Source organism: Bactrocera dorsalis, chromosome 4 (assembly GCF_023373825.1).
Source record: "Bactrocera dorsalis isolate Fly_Bdor chromosome 4, ASM2337382v1, whole genome shotgun sequence".
Taxonomy (NCBI): domain Eukaryota; kingdom Metazoa; phylum Arthropoda; class Insecta; order Diptera; family Tephritidae; genus Bactrocera; species Bactrocera dorsalis.
The window spans coordinates 66,532,003-66,550,038 of NC_064306.1; the positions used below are offsets into that span (position 1 = coordinate 66,532,003).

The 18,036-nt window shown below is 35.8% G+C and overlaps 2 protein-coding genes across 13 annotated transcripts in view; one reads left to right on the forward strand and one right to left on the reverse strand.

The window, feature by feature from the left end:
• The window catches only part of LOC125778058 (serine protease snake), a 9,692-nt gene extending 4,006 nt beyond the window's left edge, over window positions 1–5,686 (reverse strand). The window contains exons 1-8 of one of the 6 annotated variants that reach the window (XM_049454191.1): window positions 5,369–5,672; window positions 4,971–5,246; window positions 3,551–3,633; window positions 3,382–3,497; window positions 3,168–3,320; window positions 2,894–2,976; window positions 2,673–2,833; window positions 2,231–2,608 (exon numbers count right to left, since the gene is read on the reverse strand). In XM_049454191.1, the coding sequence (XP_049310148.1) occupies window positions 2,411–2,608; window positions 2,673–2,833; window positions 2,894–2,976; window positions 3,168–3,320; window positions 3,382–3,497; window positions 3,551–3,633; window positions 4,971–5,246; window positions 5,369–5,423 (1,125 nt within the window). In that variant the 5' untranslated portion in view covers window positions 5,424–5,672 and the 3' untranslated portion in view covers window positions 2,231–2,410. Of the gene's footprint in view, window positions 1–2,230; window positions 2,609–2,672; window positions 2,834–2,893; window positions 2,977–3,167; window positions 3,321–3,381; window positions 3,498–3,550; window positions 3,634–4,970; window positions 5,247–5,368 lie in introns of those variants that run through there. The other 5 variants (XM_049454196.1, XM_049454195.1, XM_049454193.1 and 2 more) reach the window with 5 other exon arrangements.
• An 8,771-nt stretch (window positions 5,687–14,457) lies between these two features.
• Window positions 14,458–18,036, forward strand: part of LOC105223685 (uncharacterized) — a 54,262-nt gene continuing 50,683 nt past the window's right edge. For 3 of the 7 annotated variants that reach the window (XM_049454180.1, XM_049454179.1, XM_049454181.1), the window contains exon 1: window positions 14,458–14,638. The gene's annotated coding sequence lies outside the window, so the exon portion shown is untranslated. The remainder of the gene's footprint in view (window positions 14,639–18,036) is intronic. The other 4 variants (XM_049454182.1, XM_049454183.1, XM_049454185.1 and 1 more) reach the window with 4 other exon arrangements.

The window sequence follows — 18,036 nt, forward strand, 5'->3', positions numbered from 1 at the left end:
ACACCACAACAACAAACATAAAAAGATGAATTTAAATTAAATGAAAACCGCGAACGTTTAGGCCACCCACACACACACACACACCTTTACATGCATGATGATAATTACCTACATTTAAGTAAAGTAAATTAATTCGCAACTAATGTTACTTAGCAACTATGTACATACAAAGTAAAGAAAAAGAAAAACAACAAAAACAAAAGCAAACCTGCTACAACAAAGTATACAAACATCAAATAGAAATTTTAGATGTAAAAGAGTAAATATTTTTTTCTCGCTCTCGATTAGCAATAATGATGTGTATGTATGTGTGATGCAATTAGAGGATAGCCAACACATGTAAAACTAATTAATTATTAATAAATAAATATATTTCCGCAATCGGAGATAGTTTTCTTTTTTGAAATACAAATGTGCGCCAAATCCTCTTTAAAACATTTGAATTCTTTCACACAAAAAACTCCCACAAACACACACACGCATACACACACAGAACTATACAAGTCTACAAGCGAACATTTACATATATATTATATACGTATATATATACATATATATATAGTCTAGTTAAATAGTGCGAAAGTCGAAGTATGATATTTGCAGATGAATACAAAAACAAAAACAAACAAAACAGATCGTTGAAGAATATGTGAAATTTGTAATTTTACTTATATATAATTATAAAAAAAAATATATATATACATATACATATAAAAAGCATTACATATTAATATAAATATTAGTTCGTGTAATTTAAAAATTTTTATTTAACGTAACTTAAAAAGAAACACAAAAAAACATTGTATAAAAATGTAAAATTAATATGAATGAAAATACGCTAGAAAATATTCAAAGAAAAAACTACCAAGTAAAGCGTAACAAAAAAAAACAATAAAAGTTTTGAAAAATCGCCTAATTATTTTAGGTATACGTAAAAACTAAAAGCTCTCTTTCATTTTTCGTCTTCTCACTGTCTAATAAATGGTTTTGGGCAGGAGTCAGCAAAAAATTTAACATCGGAGTTACAGCACGGCATCATCAACAATATAATTATAATAACTTAGCAGTATTTACTTGGATGGTTCTACAAACTCGCGAACAAAGGGGAGTCGGATCGTACGATAACTCCTCTCTTCCCAGTAGTGAAGGCGCTTGAGGCCCTGCTACTCCCGACCTTTACGCACTTCACTTTCTAAAAGTGCACAGCACAGTCACACAACGCTACTGCAGGACATTGAAAAAACCACGCTCCCTCAAGGACTGAAGAGGTGGACTATAAACTATCAGAACGGACGACATTCCTTCCGACTTTTTCTGGTAAAAAATCGAAATTGAGATGAATTAAACAGTGAGTTCCTCAAGTTGCTGTTGCTGTTTAACTGCTATTTCTCGAAACTTCCTCCACAATCAGAAGGAATTTCTATGGCCTCGTAAGCTGGGGTCTATTCTGGAACTCCATTCGAAAAAAAAAATTCCTCGAATTCCAATTTTTTATATTCTGTAACTCGATTTTTGGATTTTCAAGCCAATTTTCGAATAAAATATTCGTTAGCTTTTGAGTTGTAGAAAGCAAAAACGAAAATTGCACGTATTTATTCTGGCACAGAGTAACATCACACATCGAATTTCGATGAAAATACATTTACGAATCGAGACACAGAGTAAGGCCCCTGGTGATTGCACGATAACGACCAGCTAACAAACCACACCAAACCGTTGTTTTTTTCGAATGAAATGACAGCTCTTGAATCTCTTCATGTTGCTTTTTGTCCCAAATGCGGCAATTTTACTTGCTGACATACCCATTGAGCCAGAAATTGGCCTCAACGTTGAAAAGAATTTGGCTAAAGCGAAACGATGCCGCTTGGTGGTTCAATTTGAAATCTCCACGTAAAATATGCCAAGTCGTTCCATACGTCAGTCCGAGTTGCTGCGAACGGCACCCAATCAATTCACCACGGTCTTCGTGTACTCTCAGCTACGGCTGCTATACTATATACATATTTTCTTCACTGCGTGCTGGACGTGGTCTATTTGGTGGAATATTATCCAATATTGAATGCTGAATCTCAAGATGGGTGACGATGTTGCAAATAGTATGCTCAGTAGGCTGATTATATATCCTATATTATGATCATAAAAAGACTAACCTTAACTCTGGTGACATATGTATGTATTTACATATGTATATAATATATGTAACGTGAATTTATTATTAAAGTACGCACAATTCAAGGAAATGTGGACGTAAATTTTATTTTCATAAAGTGTCTATGTATAATCAATAGTCATGTGCAATTGGACATAAGCTTACTTTCAATTATAAGTGTAGAATAAAGCTAAAGAACTAAAATTAATATATGTTAAATAATCTTTGCAACTCTTTAATTGCTGCACTTAAATGATGTCATCAACCGTTAACGCCGAAACCACTCAACTGTGCTATCGGCCATACGATATCCTCTATCCAATCAATGTACGCCGAAACACGCGAGTAAATACTCGGCGGAGCACCGCCACAAGCTTGACCAAACGACGTTATGCCCACGACATACGAATAGGTGATGTCGCGATCGACTTTCAAGATCAGCGGACCACCGGAGTCACCCTGCGAGAAGATTACTGGTTGAAGTTTGAAAAGTTTAAGGTACGAAGTAGGAATGCTCGCTCACCTGACATGTATCGCGGCGATTTTCTTGATCACCAGCACAGATCTGCGTATTCGCCAAGCCCTGCTGCAATATATTCTCATCGGGCATATAGTAGCGTTGACAAACATCGCTGGGTACCAGAAATAAGACGGCCTTCTGTAAGACATTCGAGTTCGTGCCAGCTGAAAATTTTAAAGGAAATAAATTACATTAATTGAATCAGTTGTGGAGGTCTCGTATACCGAATTGTGTGTGCCCATAGCCGAGCGCTGTCACATTGTTATGAGGCACATCATACCGGGTCCATAAGCAAGCGGGTTTCTGTCTGCGAACAAACCAAAAAGCAAACAGAAATGTTAAGGACTTTATATACTTAAGAGAGGCACACAGCGGAGCGAGGAGGATATTACATAGGAAACAACTATCTATCTTATCTGCCTTCAGTGCAATATGACACTTTCTTCCGTTATGTGCTCAGTCGTCAGCTTAAAATGTTCACATATGCGTATTTTTTACCTTGTTCCCTGCTGCAATTCCAACAGCGCAATGTCATTATATGAAGAGCCACTGCGATAACCTGGATGTACTATGATTCGCTTAATCGGTATGTTGGGTGTTTGCGGATCGGTGAGATTAGTGCCACCGATGCGAACAACTGTTGGAGATTGTCTGTAAAATTTAGAGCTTCATTTGAGTGCTGAAACGTCTAAATGAGATTTCGACAGCTTACCCTCCCAAACCGGCACAATGTGCTGCCGTCAAGACGAAGTTCGGTGATATCAATACGCCAGCACAGTAGAAGAAAGCGCTGCTTCTATCCGTATTCGACACCCAGCCCACTGCGGCCTGTTAAAAGAATAGATTAAATATTGGCACATTAAGATTTTTAGAACTCTTACCATGTAGGGGAATTCATTGACCGCTGCTGCCTGGCCTCTGACAATGGTTATGTAAAATTTGTTGCCTTGGTGCGATTCACATTCTGTGGAAGAATATGAGTTTAATATACATATGTATACTTGAGACTAAAATTATTCAAATTTTGTTATCGTTGTTTTTATTAGTATTCTCAAACATATCAAAACCGATGAAACCGTCATATTTTGCGGAAGGAATCACCCCATCCTCAGCAGCCTGACATTTATTTTCTTTCAAGGGTGGAGCCCTTTTTAGAGACGTCAAAAAATCGATTTTTTTGAGGATTTTGTTGGGAGGGAAAGAAATAATTGATTAAATCGAAATTCCTAGGGCTTATAGTTACATATATATTTAAACATCATTAACAAACTTTTTGGATATGAAATCATTGATATTCTGCCTTTGGGAAGCAATTGCCCGATTCACCTCGCATGTGTATTTGTCGGACGGCGGCCAGAATGCAGGATCCTGAGAGCCACCTTTTCCTGAAGAAACTAAAAACCAGTAGGAGCAGAATATCAACAATAAATCTCGGAGCGCTGCTAACTACAAATAACTATTATTAATCTACATCTTCCATATACCAATTCAAATGTCTTAAACTAGCCTAGTCGCCTAACACTGAGAGCCATCGTTTCTTCGTAGACAACGACGTTATTAAGAGCATGTTGCATGTTACACTCGTTAAGAAAGTATGTAGTTCATGGGGCAACATTTGTCAGCACACAACCAATTGAATCTAATTATGCGCATTTAAACAAGACAATTATTTTATTGCACGCTGTGATAGGGATCAGCGTAATTAAAGAGGAAAATACGGAGAAATGGGAATGCATTTCGAAATTGCACTTAAGATGGCCGTAGACCGCGTATGATAAGATATGTTAGTAAATTTAATTATTTTGTTTATTTCACTTGTTTTCGAATACGCATTTATGTAGCAGTTGAGATCAAAGGTTGTCATAATATTTTTATGGGTTTTAAGTGTCCTCAAAAGCAAATAGGTTCAGAGGACACACTGGTAGATGGAATATAGCTCAGTCTGCTGTGTTATTCTCACAGGAATGAGATAATTCATGAGCCTAAGGGGATTTGTTGACTTCAGTTAGGTAAGAGGATAGCCTTTTTAACAAAACCCAGATATCCAGATGATTGTTTTATTGTTGTAAAAATATCAAAACATTCGAAAAGAGTTTTAAATATTTTTATATAACTTTGAGCAGTGTTAGCTTCATTCTCTTAACTTTGACTCAATTGTTTTAAGAAATAGTTCGTTTTTTGCATGAAAATTTCGAAGATCTGCCTCATTCTGATTATCTAAACTTGGGTATCTAGAAAATAGTTCATTTATCAGAACAAGTTTTCTAGATTACACACATATTCTTAAATTGCGGAACTCACCCACTTCACTACGCCGCTTCACCTGCATGGGCTTCATATATAGGATCGGCTCCAAAATGGGACTTCTCTCGATTTCACAACAAACGATGTGTTCGAATTTATTAAAGTAGCACGTTTGTGGGCGTATATTTTGATTTTTCCAACGTCTCAGCGCTGAGCCGCATTCAGCCAAATTTTTGCAAATGCCACGCAACTTCTTTGCGGCATCCACAAAGCAGGAGTCATCGTGGCTCTCCACGGGGAAATGAATACCGCGCAAAGCATCCTGAGCGAGAGCTAATGGAAACAGTTAAAAAACGAACTTTTTCAATATTTTTCATACAGATACACATATGTATGTATATGTACATATATACACATATATGCATTATAAGTGCATAACTTCACTTGCAACTCACAATTCTCGCAAATGCAACTGGCGAGCAAGGCGACTGCGAAAAGTGTGCGCCACATTCTTTCTTTCACTGTCTACTTCTAATTTCACTTGATTAATTATTGCAATTTATATGCGTTTATGCGTGTGTGTGTGTTTGTATGTAAATTGTACTGTTCACCGTTTGCACAGACTCAGAGTGTCCATGCGTCCACTCGAAAGTTCTTGGTTGCGACTTGATGCGCGTCTCGGCAGCAACTAAATCGGCTTTGGCCTCACCAACGGTATTTTACTAAGCGCAAATCTTCCTGCTACACACACGCATGCATACATAAGCATTAGCTCATCAAGAACTGTAGCGATTCTCCACCGATTCTGAACCGAAGCCAGTAAACTGGATTTGTCGCGTTTGTTTGTTTGTTTTCAATGTCAAGAGCCTTCTGACAGGTCGCGCGCTAGCCGGGAAGTCCCATGTCGTTGTTGCTGGTCTCTCCCATAATTGTCTTACAATGTTCTATAGAGAATCATATGACCGTTTGGTGCTCGCGTACTGAGCGATTTCTGGTTATCTGTCTGCTGGCTGTTTGAAAACTGCTTTTGTTTACACTTTGCTGCAATCAAGTTGGACGGCGTAAAATTTGCGCAGTCAAGAGTCAAAAACTGGTTGTGTATAGATGTGTATATGTGCGTGACTGTGTAAAAGGTGGCACGCGATCACTGAGACAACTAAGGCAACAATCAAGACCGCTGTCATCCGCTACTCGTTGATTCATTGACCGGTGCAGGCTTGTAGGCGACGACTTTTATGCATAAATACATATAAATGCACACATTCATATTCATGTGGACGCACATTTATGCTTGCCTAGTTTACTAGACGAGTAGGCGCACTACTTTGGGCGGCGGATGTGCAAAATTTTACAACAACATACATCATTGTGCCATCACAGTTGCATGTATTTTGCGCAGCTGTGAGTGGGAAGCGTTCCAAGAAAAACGGTTGTTTTTTAAGATTCTTTAATTACCAGATAATAAGTATTAAGGGATTAAGCCAGTCTATCGCTTTTAGGAGTGATCTAACTTTTAAGACAGCATCGATGATATGTGTTCGAAAGGGAAGGCCTGACTGGTTGACCTTTCTCGCTTCTTCACTGTCTTTAATTACACAGCTTCAACAACTGAAGAAGACAAGTTAAAATACCGCACTCCGAACTACCACAGGATGGCTCTTGATATTTTTCGTCGAAAGTGAGGTCCACATGTTTCCAGCTTAGGAACATAATACACTCCTTTCCAAGCAGTTGCTGCTGGCAAGCTTTTGTAGCAATCACTACTGCACTGATCTGTTTGAAGCGAGACCGTCTTCTAGGGAACATTCATAGAATACCTTGACGAACTTCAACTAGTTACATATCTATAGAATTTCGGATGTGTCCAACTTCTGACCTGTCCTAAACGAGATTCGAAGCGGTGCTATTAACACTATCATAGACTCCCGCCCAGTGGTTACGTTCTTGGGGTTGAAACATCACCGTGAACTCTAGTTGCCGGGTTAAACGAGGGTAACCCTAGTGCTACTTCGTTCTGGATACTGTAGCTGGTTTAGCTACTACCTAGACAGATTAAATCCTGACATACTAAACATGCCCTAAAATGCTCTGCATGCGCAGAGAGTCCGCAATACGCAAACCACCTCTTTACATACCCCACTAAACCCATTCACCTTTTGGTTTGATCCCGTCGAATAAGCCAATAGGATATCCCCAGTGTAGCCAGGGCCTTCTCTACCTAGTCCCTCCATTAATTCCTCTTTTAATTCGCTGAACTATGTCAATGTCGTCGTTTATCTCACACAGCTTATTGTTTCATCGAATGCGATATTCGCGGTGGCCAATGCGCAAAGGACCATAAATCTTTCGCAGAACCTTTCTCTCGAAAACTCGTAACGTCGACTCATCAGTTGTTGTCATCATCCATTCCTTCCTTCTTAATTGCCTATTCAGTCCGAAGTAATATCTGTTATTCTGCTTTGGATTTCCAGACTGTGTTGTTGATGTTAATGCTGGTTCCAAGATAGACGATATTATCTACGACTTCGAAGTAATGACTGTTAACAGTGACGTGGGAGCCAAGTCGCGTGTGCGACGAGTGCTCGTGCGTTCACAACCAGACCCATACGCTTCGTTTCCTTATCCAGTCTGGAGAAAGCAGAACTAATGGATATCATCAGCGTAAGTTAGCAGCTACACAAAAGTAGGCCCATATAATTTTTCTATGTTATTTTGACAGCTCTCGCTGTAAATCAGTAATATTCTCCGCTACCTCAACGGAGGTCGGAAAATCTTACTATTTCATCGGCAATATGCCATTACAACCTCAGTTAGTGAATTTTTTCTGCAGGCCATGGCTATAGTACTAAATACTAAATTACAGAAATTTTTTTCTTTTTATCTGTCATAAACGAAGTAGGCCCACCCTAATGGGCACAAAATGCATCACTTTTCTTTATGCTAATGCGTGCAACATATGCAACATACTTTTGTTGCATATGATAACACACTTATTCGTGCCAAAATAGGAGTAAGTGGGTGTTTGAAGACAAAGTCTTAAGTTTTCCGTTTTAAAAATATGCACACTAAATGAGATGCCGAGAAGTTGTTGCAAGAATGCGCGGCAACAAATGGAAAGTTGCAATTTATCTCAAAACAATGGATAATGTGCATAAGTTGAGGTGGAAAAGCAATTTCATTGTGCGGTGTTTAAAAGCTGTTAATGTGAGATAAAGACACATTGTTGTTAGACACAATCATATAACTGAAATTGGGTATATGCATATAGTACTTGTATGTACATACATATATGTAATGTCTTGCAAATATGTGCAAATAAGCGCCATTGCTTTCCGGCGTTACGATAATTACATGTTTTGTGATTGCGATTGTAATTATCACACATGATGTGGCTCAAATGTGAAAATGTGTGAGTAGACGCAATCATAACTTATATACGTGATAACAAAATTTTTTTAAATCACATCATCAGATCATGTCATGATCACATCAGTTCGATAGATAATATGACTTGTGAAAATGTGTGGGTAGTCGCGATCATAACTCGAAAAAAATTTTGTACCATCACAATATCAGATCATATGATTGTATAATCACATCACGTCAATACATCACACGACGTCACGTCAAATGTTAATTTAACGTAGTATTATAAAAACTGGATAGTAAAACAAATTACTCTAATAAATTTAATTTATTTCAGCAATTTAATTGAATCAAGTTATGTCTAAAAGGTTGCCACCTTATCAAAAATATCTCATATATGTATTTGTTTTTTTATAAAAACTGTTTATTTTAATGCCCATATTGAAGTATAAAATTATATGATTAGTTTATTTATAAAAAAATATTGAAATAGGTGGCACCCCTTTTTAAACAGAGTTTTAACTGAATGCTTAATTAAATTTCTTTAGCTTAATATTCATCATAAAAAAACTCGAGTAACGTATTTAATTTATTGAATTATAAAATAGGTGGCAACCCTCTACAATACATTTTTTAAATTTCAAACTGATAGTCTTGTCACTCCCATTGTAATATGATCTTTTCTTGTTCCATTAGCAATTTTTGCTTTATTAAAAAGTTGTATACCGGTGGCAACACCGTCTTTGATTTTTGTACTATTTAAAATAATTTTTTATTAACACTGTGTTCTGCCTTCTTCATCATAGACTACAACAATTATATGACCTGTATTTAAAGCAGTTGTCATCAAAGCACCCCCGTGGGAATTGACACTTCGTGTTAGGAGCTTTTGGTGGTTGACTTTTTAAGCGCACAGTGTTGCAAAAGTGGTCATTATTGGTATAAACCAATTATGTATTAAGTAAAAGTATATTTAAGAATATAAAGTTAGCGGCTCTCTCTTTTTTGCCATATTTCGCGCAGCCTAACTCACCGTGGCCACGGTGCACAACCGTAGGCAGCCCAACAAGTAGCTGAAGCTTTCAGTTTTCCGCATTGTGGAAAGCATCAACACAGATTTCGTCGAGCTAACGCCGATTTTGCCGCATCGCTTGCCGGCTAAGTGGATGACACTGGTGGCTGACGGCAGCGGTGACTCGATGACGAATTGTAACGTTTACGCTGGTGAGTGAGGTGCTCAACCGGCCAGCGGCTGGCAAACAAACGAGCCATACTCATGGCAAAATAACCAAACATTTTCAGTTGTTTCTCGAACACCAGACATGTTGGTTGGTGCAAACGCGAGTTTAAATGAGAAATTATATGATTTTCGAATAAAAAATTAACGTTTCGCTATGAGGTGGTAGGAAGCGAATAGAAAATCCAGTGCTTATTTCAGTGACCACAACTGTCGGAAGTATGTTAAATAGTCCTTGTATGTACGTATGTACATATGTAAAAATGTGTACTTATAGGTGATGTTCTAAATATAAATCTTCTATTTCTGAATATAAAAATTAGAAATACGGGGCATGTTGTTGGCCCACTGCGAATTCACATTTTTTAATGAGCACAGCTGGGCAACTTAGGTCTCTTTTAATAAGAGAATATGGCAGTAAAAAAAATTCGAATGTGGGGTAAGAACCTGGAACAAGTACATTGTAATAACGATTAATTACAACAAAAAAATCCAAAAATTTAATTAAAAAAAAATTAAAGAACTAACTCTTACTATAATTATTTCCTATAATATGAAAGGAAGAATGACAGAGACAAGCCTGCGTTCGGCTGCTCCTCTCTGTCACACAGGATCACATATGCTGAACATTCAAATGTATTCCAGGATCCTGCTCGGTATATGCTCCCTATTCATATATTTAGATCCAAGGGTCTTCATGACTCCCAAGACTGCGTTACGCTGCTTCTTAAAAAATTATAAGTCAAACTTTCACTAACTTCATATCATGAACTAATAAAGTTTTCTGTCAAAAGCACTCCAAAAAGTAACAGAAGCAACTGTCATAATATCAAATTCTATTATATACGTATGAAATAAAGGCTAGTCGTGGTTTCCTAAACTTTATTTATGCCTCGGAAACTCTTAAAGGGTTACATGGTTTCGATGAACAAAAAACAGCCTATTTTCAATAATTTTATTTTCACATAAAATATTAAATATTTTTTTCAAGCTTCTTATTATTCCAAGAAATATATTATAAAAAGGTTTTGTGAAATTTTCAAAGGAAAATATTTAAAACTCGGACATTACGACGTCATCTCCGGGAGTCTCTCGGAAATAAAGTTGACTCCGTCCTGACACCAGAACTTCTAACAGCATCATCAAGTAAAGTAAAACGAAAAAATCTCGGAAACCTGTGTAAGAGATAAATCATTATTCATGACGATCAGCTGAGTCGTTTGCGAGAAATCTTGACAACCGACTTTGAGCGCGAAACCGAGCGCGCTAAGATTGTAAGACTGTCTTTAATTACTGTGGCAAATAAGAACAAATCATTGTGAATGTTGGAAAAGGCTCACGATGTATCAGTTTTATCAAAAACAAGCCTACGAGTAGTACAAAGCCTTCAAAGATGGTCGGGAGATCGCTGAAGACAAGACACGTTCTGGATAGACCTTCGACCACTTCAACTGGTTAAAATATTAAAAAGTGATAGTTATGGTGCTTAAAAATCGTCAGGCAAGTGTTAGAGTGATGGCAAGAGAGCTCCACATTTCTCGTGAGTCCGTTTGAATGATTTTAGTGGATATTTTGGGTATGACAAGCGCAAACAGGTCTCTTTGGACATGGTTGAACGTGCGGATTCCGATCACATTTTCATGAGGAGTATTATAACTGCTGATGATACATAGGTTTATGAGTTTGACATGCAAACAAATCAACAATCATCGGAATAGAAAGAAAAAAGCCGCACAAAAAGCTGACGCTCATTTTTTTTCGATATTCGTGGATTTGTACATCATGAATTTGTTCCGGAGTGACAGACTTTCAATAAGGAGTTCTATTCGGCCGTATTGAGGCGTTAGCGTGAGAGCATCCGTCGAATTTGTGGAATTAATGGATTTTACACGATGATAATGCACCATCGCATCGGAGAAGGTTTTGTGACTGAAATTAAAGGCAAAAGCCAAATCAACCAGCGTATTCACCAGATTTTGGCTCCGTGTAATTTTTTCTTGTTATTAAAACTGAAGTTGCCGCTCCATGGAATCCGTTTTCAGTCCATCGAAGAGATAAAACGAAATTCGCTGAAGATACTGAACGCCATCCTAAAAAATACTTCTGAAAACTGTTTCGAGAACCGAAAAATCGTTGGCATAAGTGTACTAGATCTGGTGGGGATTACTTTGAAGGCGACAATATAAATATTGAAGAATAATTAAATATTTTACGTTTTATGCACACAATTTGCCACAATATACAGTAGATAGTATTGACCCGTATTAAAAAATAGTTTCGAGAAAAACGGGTTTATCAAATAAAAAAGTCACCTGGAAAAACAAAAGAAACTTTATTGAAACATAATATATGTACTTGTAAAACCACCACTTTCTCTATCGATAACAATATTGTTATAGTCCAAAGGCTAGAGCTTTTACATATGTAAATAAGCCGGTGCATTGGTTAAAGAACAGATGTGAAATTTACATTCAAGCTTCATTAAATATGCGTAAAAGAATTAAAGACACACTAAGGGTGGCCTGGTATTCTAACGTATGGGCGTCAAATGCTTACAAATATGACTTTCCCGCTAATTTTCATTTGACGATGAAGGCATTTCGAAAGTTATACAATGGGAAATAAAAAATCAACCCTTATGGATACATGTGCTATAGTACCATGCCTTAACTCACGAGGTTAAGAGAGTTTATAGTAAACCGTTATAAAAAAAACATAAGATTCGGTTATTTCCTCATTGAAACTAGCCGCCAGCTTCGTGATTAACGGTAATTTGGAGTATGGAAGAGTTCGTAAAACTTTCGAAAATTAGCAGGTGTGTTAGTTAGATGTGTGAAGTAACTAAAAATTTAGGGTGCTGTATGAAAACTACTAATAGAAGTTACAAAAGTCAAAAGTAAGGTTATAAAGCGGCACATAATTAAGTATTTAATTTTTATATAGTACATTTTTCATCGGCCTGAAATGCAAAATGACGTAACGTCACTTTTCATAAGTTTACAGGCGAAGGAAAAACGATATATGTAATAGAAATCACTCATATTGAAACAAAAATTGAATTTCGGTTATAAAATGGTTAAATATTGGTTATGCATTGGTTATGTATTGATGATAAGTAGTAGTGCATATCGGGTGACGATATTCATATAATAATTAAAAAAAAAAAAAATCAATTCAAATAAACTCCGTCAATTGAGTCACATTACAAATCACTTGCACATCATATGATGCATATGCTTCATTCTGCAACGTTTCACCCACCTCATGCAAATTTTGTTCATTTATTTTTCTTTATCTAAAAAAAAAAACAAAACACCAAAAAAAAAGAAAATAGAAAATGAATGGTAGCAAAAACATGCAACAGACTTATTCAAATGGAAATCCAATTCAAATATAAGTCAAGTGATGCCGCCGACCTGATGCAATGCATCATTCATCAGCTTCTATGAAGTATTCGTGCACTCAAACGTTCAACAGCGAAGCAACAATGTTGCAATGTGATGCGCACACACCGCCACACATACATATATATCTATGTATATACAAAAGTGTGTATTTGTGTAAATAAAACGCCATCGTGTGCTGCAACAGCAGCAATTGAAGCGAATGCCGGGAATTGCAAGAGAAAACAAAGCAACAGATTTTATTGCAGACAGGCGGGCTTTTGTTGTCGCTAAACTGATGTCGCCAACACGTTGTAATTATATACATATACACACACATTTGTAGATATTTAACAAACGCCGTTGTGCAGAAAACGTTACGCTAAAAAAATGCTCCCAAACCTCACTTAGGCAGCGTCAAATGTTGAAAGGTATCGTGGCACAGTGGTGTAGGTTGGCGGGAAAAGTGCTAAAAAATATACATTTGGGAGTATGCGTGCACTTGATACAGTTAGGCGAAGGTAAGCAGTTTTTTTTTTTTTTTCAATTTATTTTATTCAAAATAGTCTTCTTCTGCTTCAATATAGCGTGTTTCACGGTCCAAAAGTATGTCAAACGAGTGTTTTAGCTCGTTGGCCGGTATGGCCGGCAGTATGCCGGTGCAAGCCTTTTGAATGGCCTCTACGTTTGCATAACGCTTTCCTTTCACGGCAAATGCATTTTTCCGTGAAGGAAGAAGTCTCACGGTGCCATATCAGGTGAATACGGGGAGTGGTTAATGGTAAAATTTAGATTTTTGGTCAAATAATCGGTCAATGATGTCCTTCGAATGTTGGATTCTCAGCAATTTTTGGTCGTCAGTCAATTTGTGCGGAACAAACCGTGCACACACCTTTTGTAAGTCGGAATTTTCGGTCAAAATGCGATAAATCAATGTTTTGGAGATGTTCAATTCCATTTCCATGAATTTCAATGATAATTTCCGATAACACAAACATACTGACACTTCACTTCCAATCAATGGAATGCCATGAAATTATCACGGGACAATCGATAAACAGATTCTAACGCACCAGTCGACATATAGATGGTGGCACCAGGGGGCGCTAGATTCAAAAAGTCTTGTTTACTTTTGAACGCACCTTCTATTATATTTATTTCAAATGCACCGTCCTTAAGCTTGACTTTTTAGACTCTCTTTACCACAATTTCTCACCTTTATAAACGGCTTACACCACTGTGCACTGCCGCCAGCAGAGCGAAAATGTATCTGAAGTTGATATTTTCGCAATTGACTGAGCAGCAACCCCGAATGCGTCGACGCTCGCACACAGCCCGTAGCTGTTTGCCGGCAAAGTGAGCGTCAGTGGTGTATGACGGTGTTGGCAGTGGAGGAAACGATGACGGTGACGAGGACTGATTGTAGAACTCACGCTGCCACCGGTAAACGCTGATGTCGTTGGTGGCTGCCTCTGCGCCGCTGCTCCAGACGCTCACGGCATACGGGCAGCCAACAAGCAAAGCAAGCAAACAAACGAGCAATTCGCACGACCAAACAACAATCGTCCGCGCGTCCGTTGGGTTCTGTTTTCAGTTGTTATTCAAACGCTAAACGTGTTGGTCGTATCGAATACGTGTGCGGAATAAAGTGCGCAAAAATATTTACTTTGCTGAAGAAAATTAATGAAAATAATCGAATTAAATATTCGATAATAAAGTTGAAGTGCAAATAAAAAAAGGTATTTGCGATAAATAATTTGTTTAATTTTGGTATTTTTTTTGTGTAAGAAATAAGCTAGCAACACACACATGCAAGCTTAGACGGCTACCAACACACAGTTGCGTGGGTATATAAATATGTATATGTTGGTATATGTGTATGTGTTTACATACTACTTAAGTGCATGCAAAATACGGCGGGGCTAAGTGACGTTGATTGTGCAAAAAAGATAATAATACAAAAATTAAAAGTTGTTAGTGAAGGTAAACCGGTGAACAAGTTGCTGGTGACCGCGCTGTGTCGTGTTTTGAGTTTTTTTTCGCTTTTTGCGCGCGCTTGCGAACGCTCAGCTGTGCAACAACCTCGACTTTGGTGCCGAAATTGCTCAAAAATTATCAAAACGAGTTGCTAAATGTTATTGTCAAAGTTGAAATAATAATTAAATGTGATAATAAAGTGATTTTAATAAAAAGCGTAAATAACAAAATTTAGTACTGGGAAGCAAACGTCAAAATTGGTGTAATTGAATTGAAGAATTGACGTTTATTTAGCAACAATTGTGTGTAAAGGGTTTTGTTGACTATATAACTTTCAAATTGGCTTGACATTATATTTATTTGATGTCAATAATAAGAATAAAAGAAATTAATATATTAAATAATAATAATAGTATTCAATAACCAGAAATAATATTTGCAAAAAATAAATGCTGAGTTTATTTATAGTATTATATGTTTAATAGCAATAGTAAGAAATAAATAATATTTACTAAAATACAATAATAACAAAAATAGTTAACTTCGACCACACAGAAGCTGTAATACGCTTCACAGGTGCATTTCTTATAGCATAAAAGGGTACAAAAATAGCTTTATCTGAATTTTAATCGCTCAGTTTGTATGACAGCTCTATGATATAGTGTTCTGATCTAAAGAAATTCTTCGTAGATTGTATCATTGGCTTGAATAATAATACATGCAAAATTTCGTGAAGATATCTTTTTGAATGAAAAAGTTATTCATAGAAAGACTCGATTATGTTGAGTCAGTTTGTATGGCAGCTATATGATATAATGTTCCGATCTGAACAAATTCTTCGGAGATTATACCATTGGCTAGAATAATAATTTGTACGAAAGTTTGTGAAGATATGTTTTCAAATAAAAAAGTTTTCTATACAAGGACTTGAGTTTGATGTGTCAGTTTGTATGGTAGCTACACGATATAGTGATCTTATTTGATAAAGTTCTTGGGAGGCTGTACCGTTGACTTGAACTATAATCTACGTCAAATTTTTGTGAAGATAACTTCTCAATTGAAAAGTTTTTCATAGAAGAACTTGACTTTGATATGTCAGTTCGTATGGCAGTTATATGTTTCAGAGTTCCGTTCCGAACAAATTCTTTGAAAATTGTACAGTTGACTAAAGCAATAATCCATGCGAAATTTCGTGAAGATATCTTGCCAAATAAAAAAGTTTTCCATAGATGACTTGATTTTGATGGGTCACTGCTATATGCTATAGTGGTCCACTAGCAACAAATCCGACAATTGAGCAGTTTCTTAGAGAGAAAATATTGTGTGCAAGATTTCAGATCGATACCTCAAAAACTGAGAGACTAGTACACGTATATATAGGCGGACAGGCAGAGTGACATGGTTAAATTGACTCAGCTCGTCACGTTGATCATATATATACCTACAGATCAGAGGTATTTTATGGCATCGCTTTGACTTTAGACACATATTTCTCAGAATTGTTCAATCTACAAAAGTGCCCAGTGCAACAAAGTTGTAACTCATACCGGCGAGGTAGTACGGGGCTCTCAATCTGACTTTTCCATGAAATTCGCATTTTTTTGTATTTATCTCGTAAATGACAAGAGCTACAGGAAAAATGTTCATGACAAATTCTATTTGCTACAAAAAAAGGTCTAAGGTCGAAATCGCTATCACTAATACTTCTCAAGATATTCAGCTTTTTAAGTAAGCCTTTATAGAATTTTCATAGAGGATATGTAATAAATAATAAAAGCCTATTAAAAAGCATATGTACTCGTACTTAATAAGGTCTCCGACGCTTATTTGCTAAAAAAAAATATACAAAACTGTTTTTTCACTGAGAGTCAATAGCGAAACAATTAAGCAAAAAAATTAAATATGTATTATTTTTATATAATTTTTAACTACTTGATGTTTTAATTTAGCTATAATGACAAATTCAAGTTTAAAATATTTATTTTTATTTTTTTTGATAGATTATTTATATAACTATTTTTTCATGTGATATCGGTAAAATAATAATAATAATATGAATCACAAAGAAAATAAAAGTTATTATACAATATATGTATAAAATATAAATAATATTGTATACATATGACATATAACATTTTTTGTCGATTTTAACTAAAAATAAAAATTTAAGTTTTAAATGAAAAATAAAAATAGAAAAAAAATAAAACTTAATGCATAATTATTCCAAGCTGCCAATAAACACCACTAAACACAACAAAAAATATTTTTTATAAAGTAATTATGTCAAATGAATTAAAGAAAATAAAAAATAAATGAAAAAATTTCAAAATTAATGCAAAAAGCATACCAATCTACCAAAAATCAACACTAAACACAACAAAAAAAAAATATAAATATAAAGTAATTATGTCAAATGAATTAAGGAAAAAAAATATCAAAATGACCACAAAAAATATTCCAAGCTCGCAATACTCAACACTAACCACAACAAAAAAAAAATACTTTTTTATAAAGTAAAACGAAAAATATTTGTTTTTATAAAGTAAATATGTCAAATAAATTAAGGAATGTATAGCAGCTTAAAAGATAAGCCAGCAGAAATAAAAAAAAAATAAAAATAACCGTCACTAAATAATTGAAAGGGTGCTTTGTTGAAATTTGAGTCACTAGTGAATGCGGTTGAACTTTTGGAAACACTTGTATTTGAGTACATACATACGTATGTACTTATGTATGTATGTTATACAAGTAAATATGTACATTGTATTTTTTATATACACAAAATTAAAAATGCTTGCCCAGAATTAGCCATTAAAAGTACAAATGAACACACTAGAAGCAGTTTTATGGCATTTTAATGTATATAAGTATGTGAATGTGTATATATGCATATGTTCATGTCTGCTTTCCGTTATAAAACTCATAAAACAATAAATAACAAAATTGCCATGCGTGCTGCCAATGGAAACTAAGCAAAAGCGCTGATAAAAACGTGCAAGTGTGAAGGCAAATAGAAAAAAACATATTTAGGAAATTAGTGTGATAGTGTCATATGTATGTATGTGTATGCATTGACATTTTTAATTTGTAAGTGTTATGTGGAACAATAAATTGTATATCTGCATACTTATAGCCAAGCATATACATATGTAAGTATGCA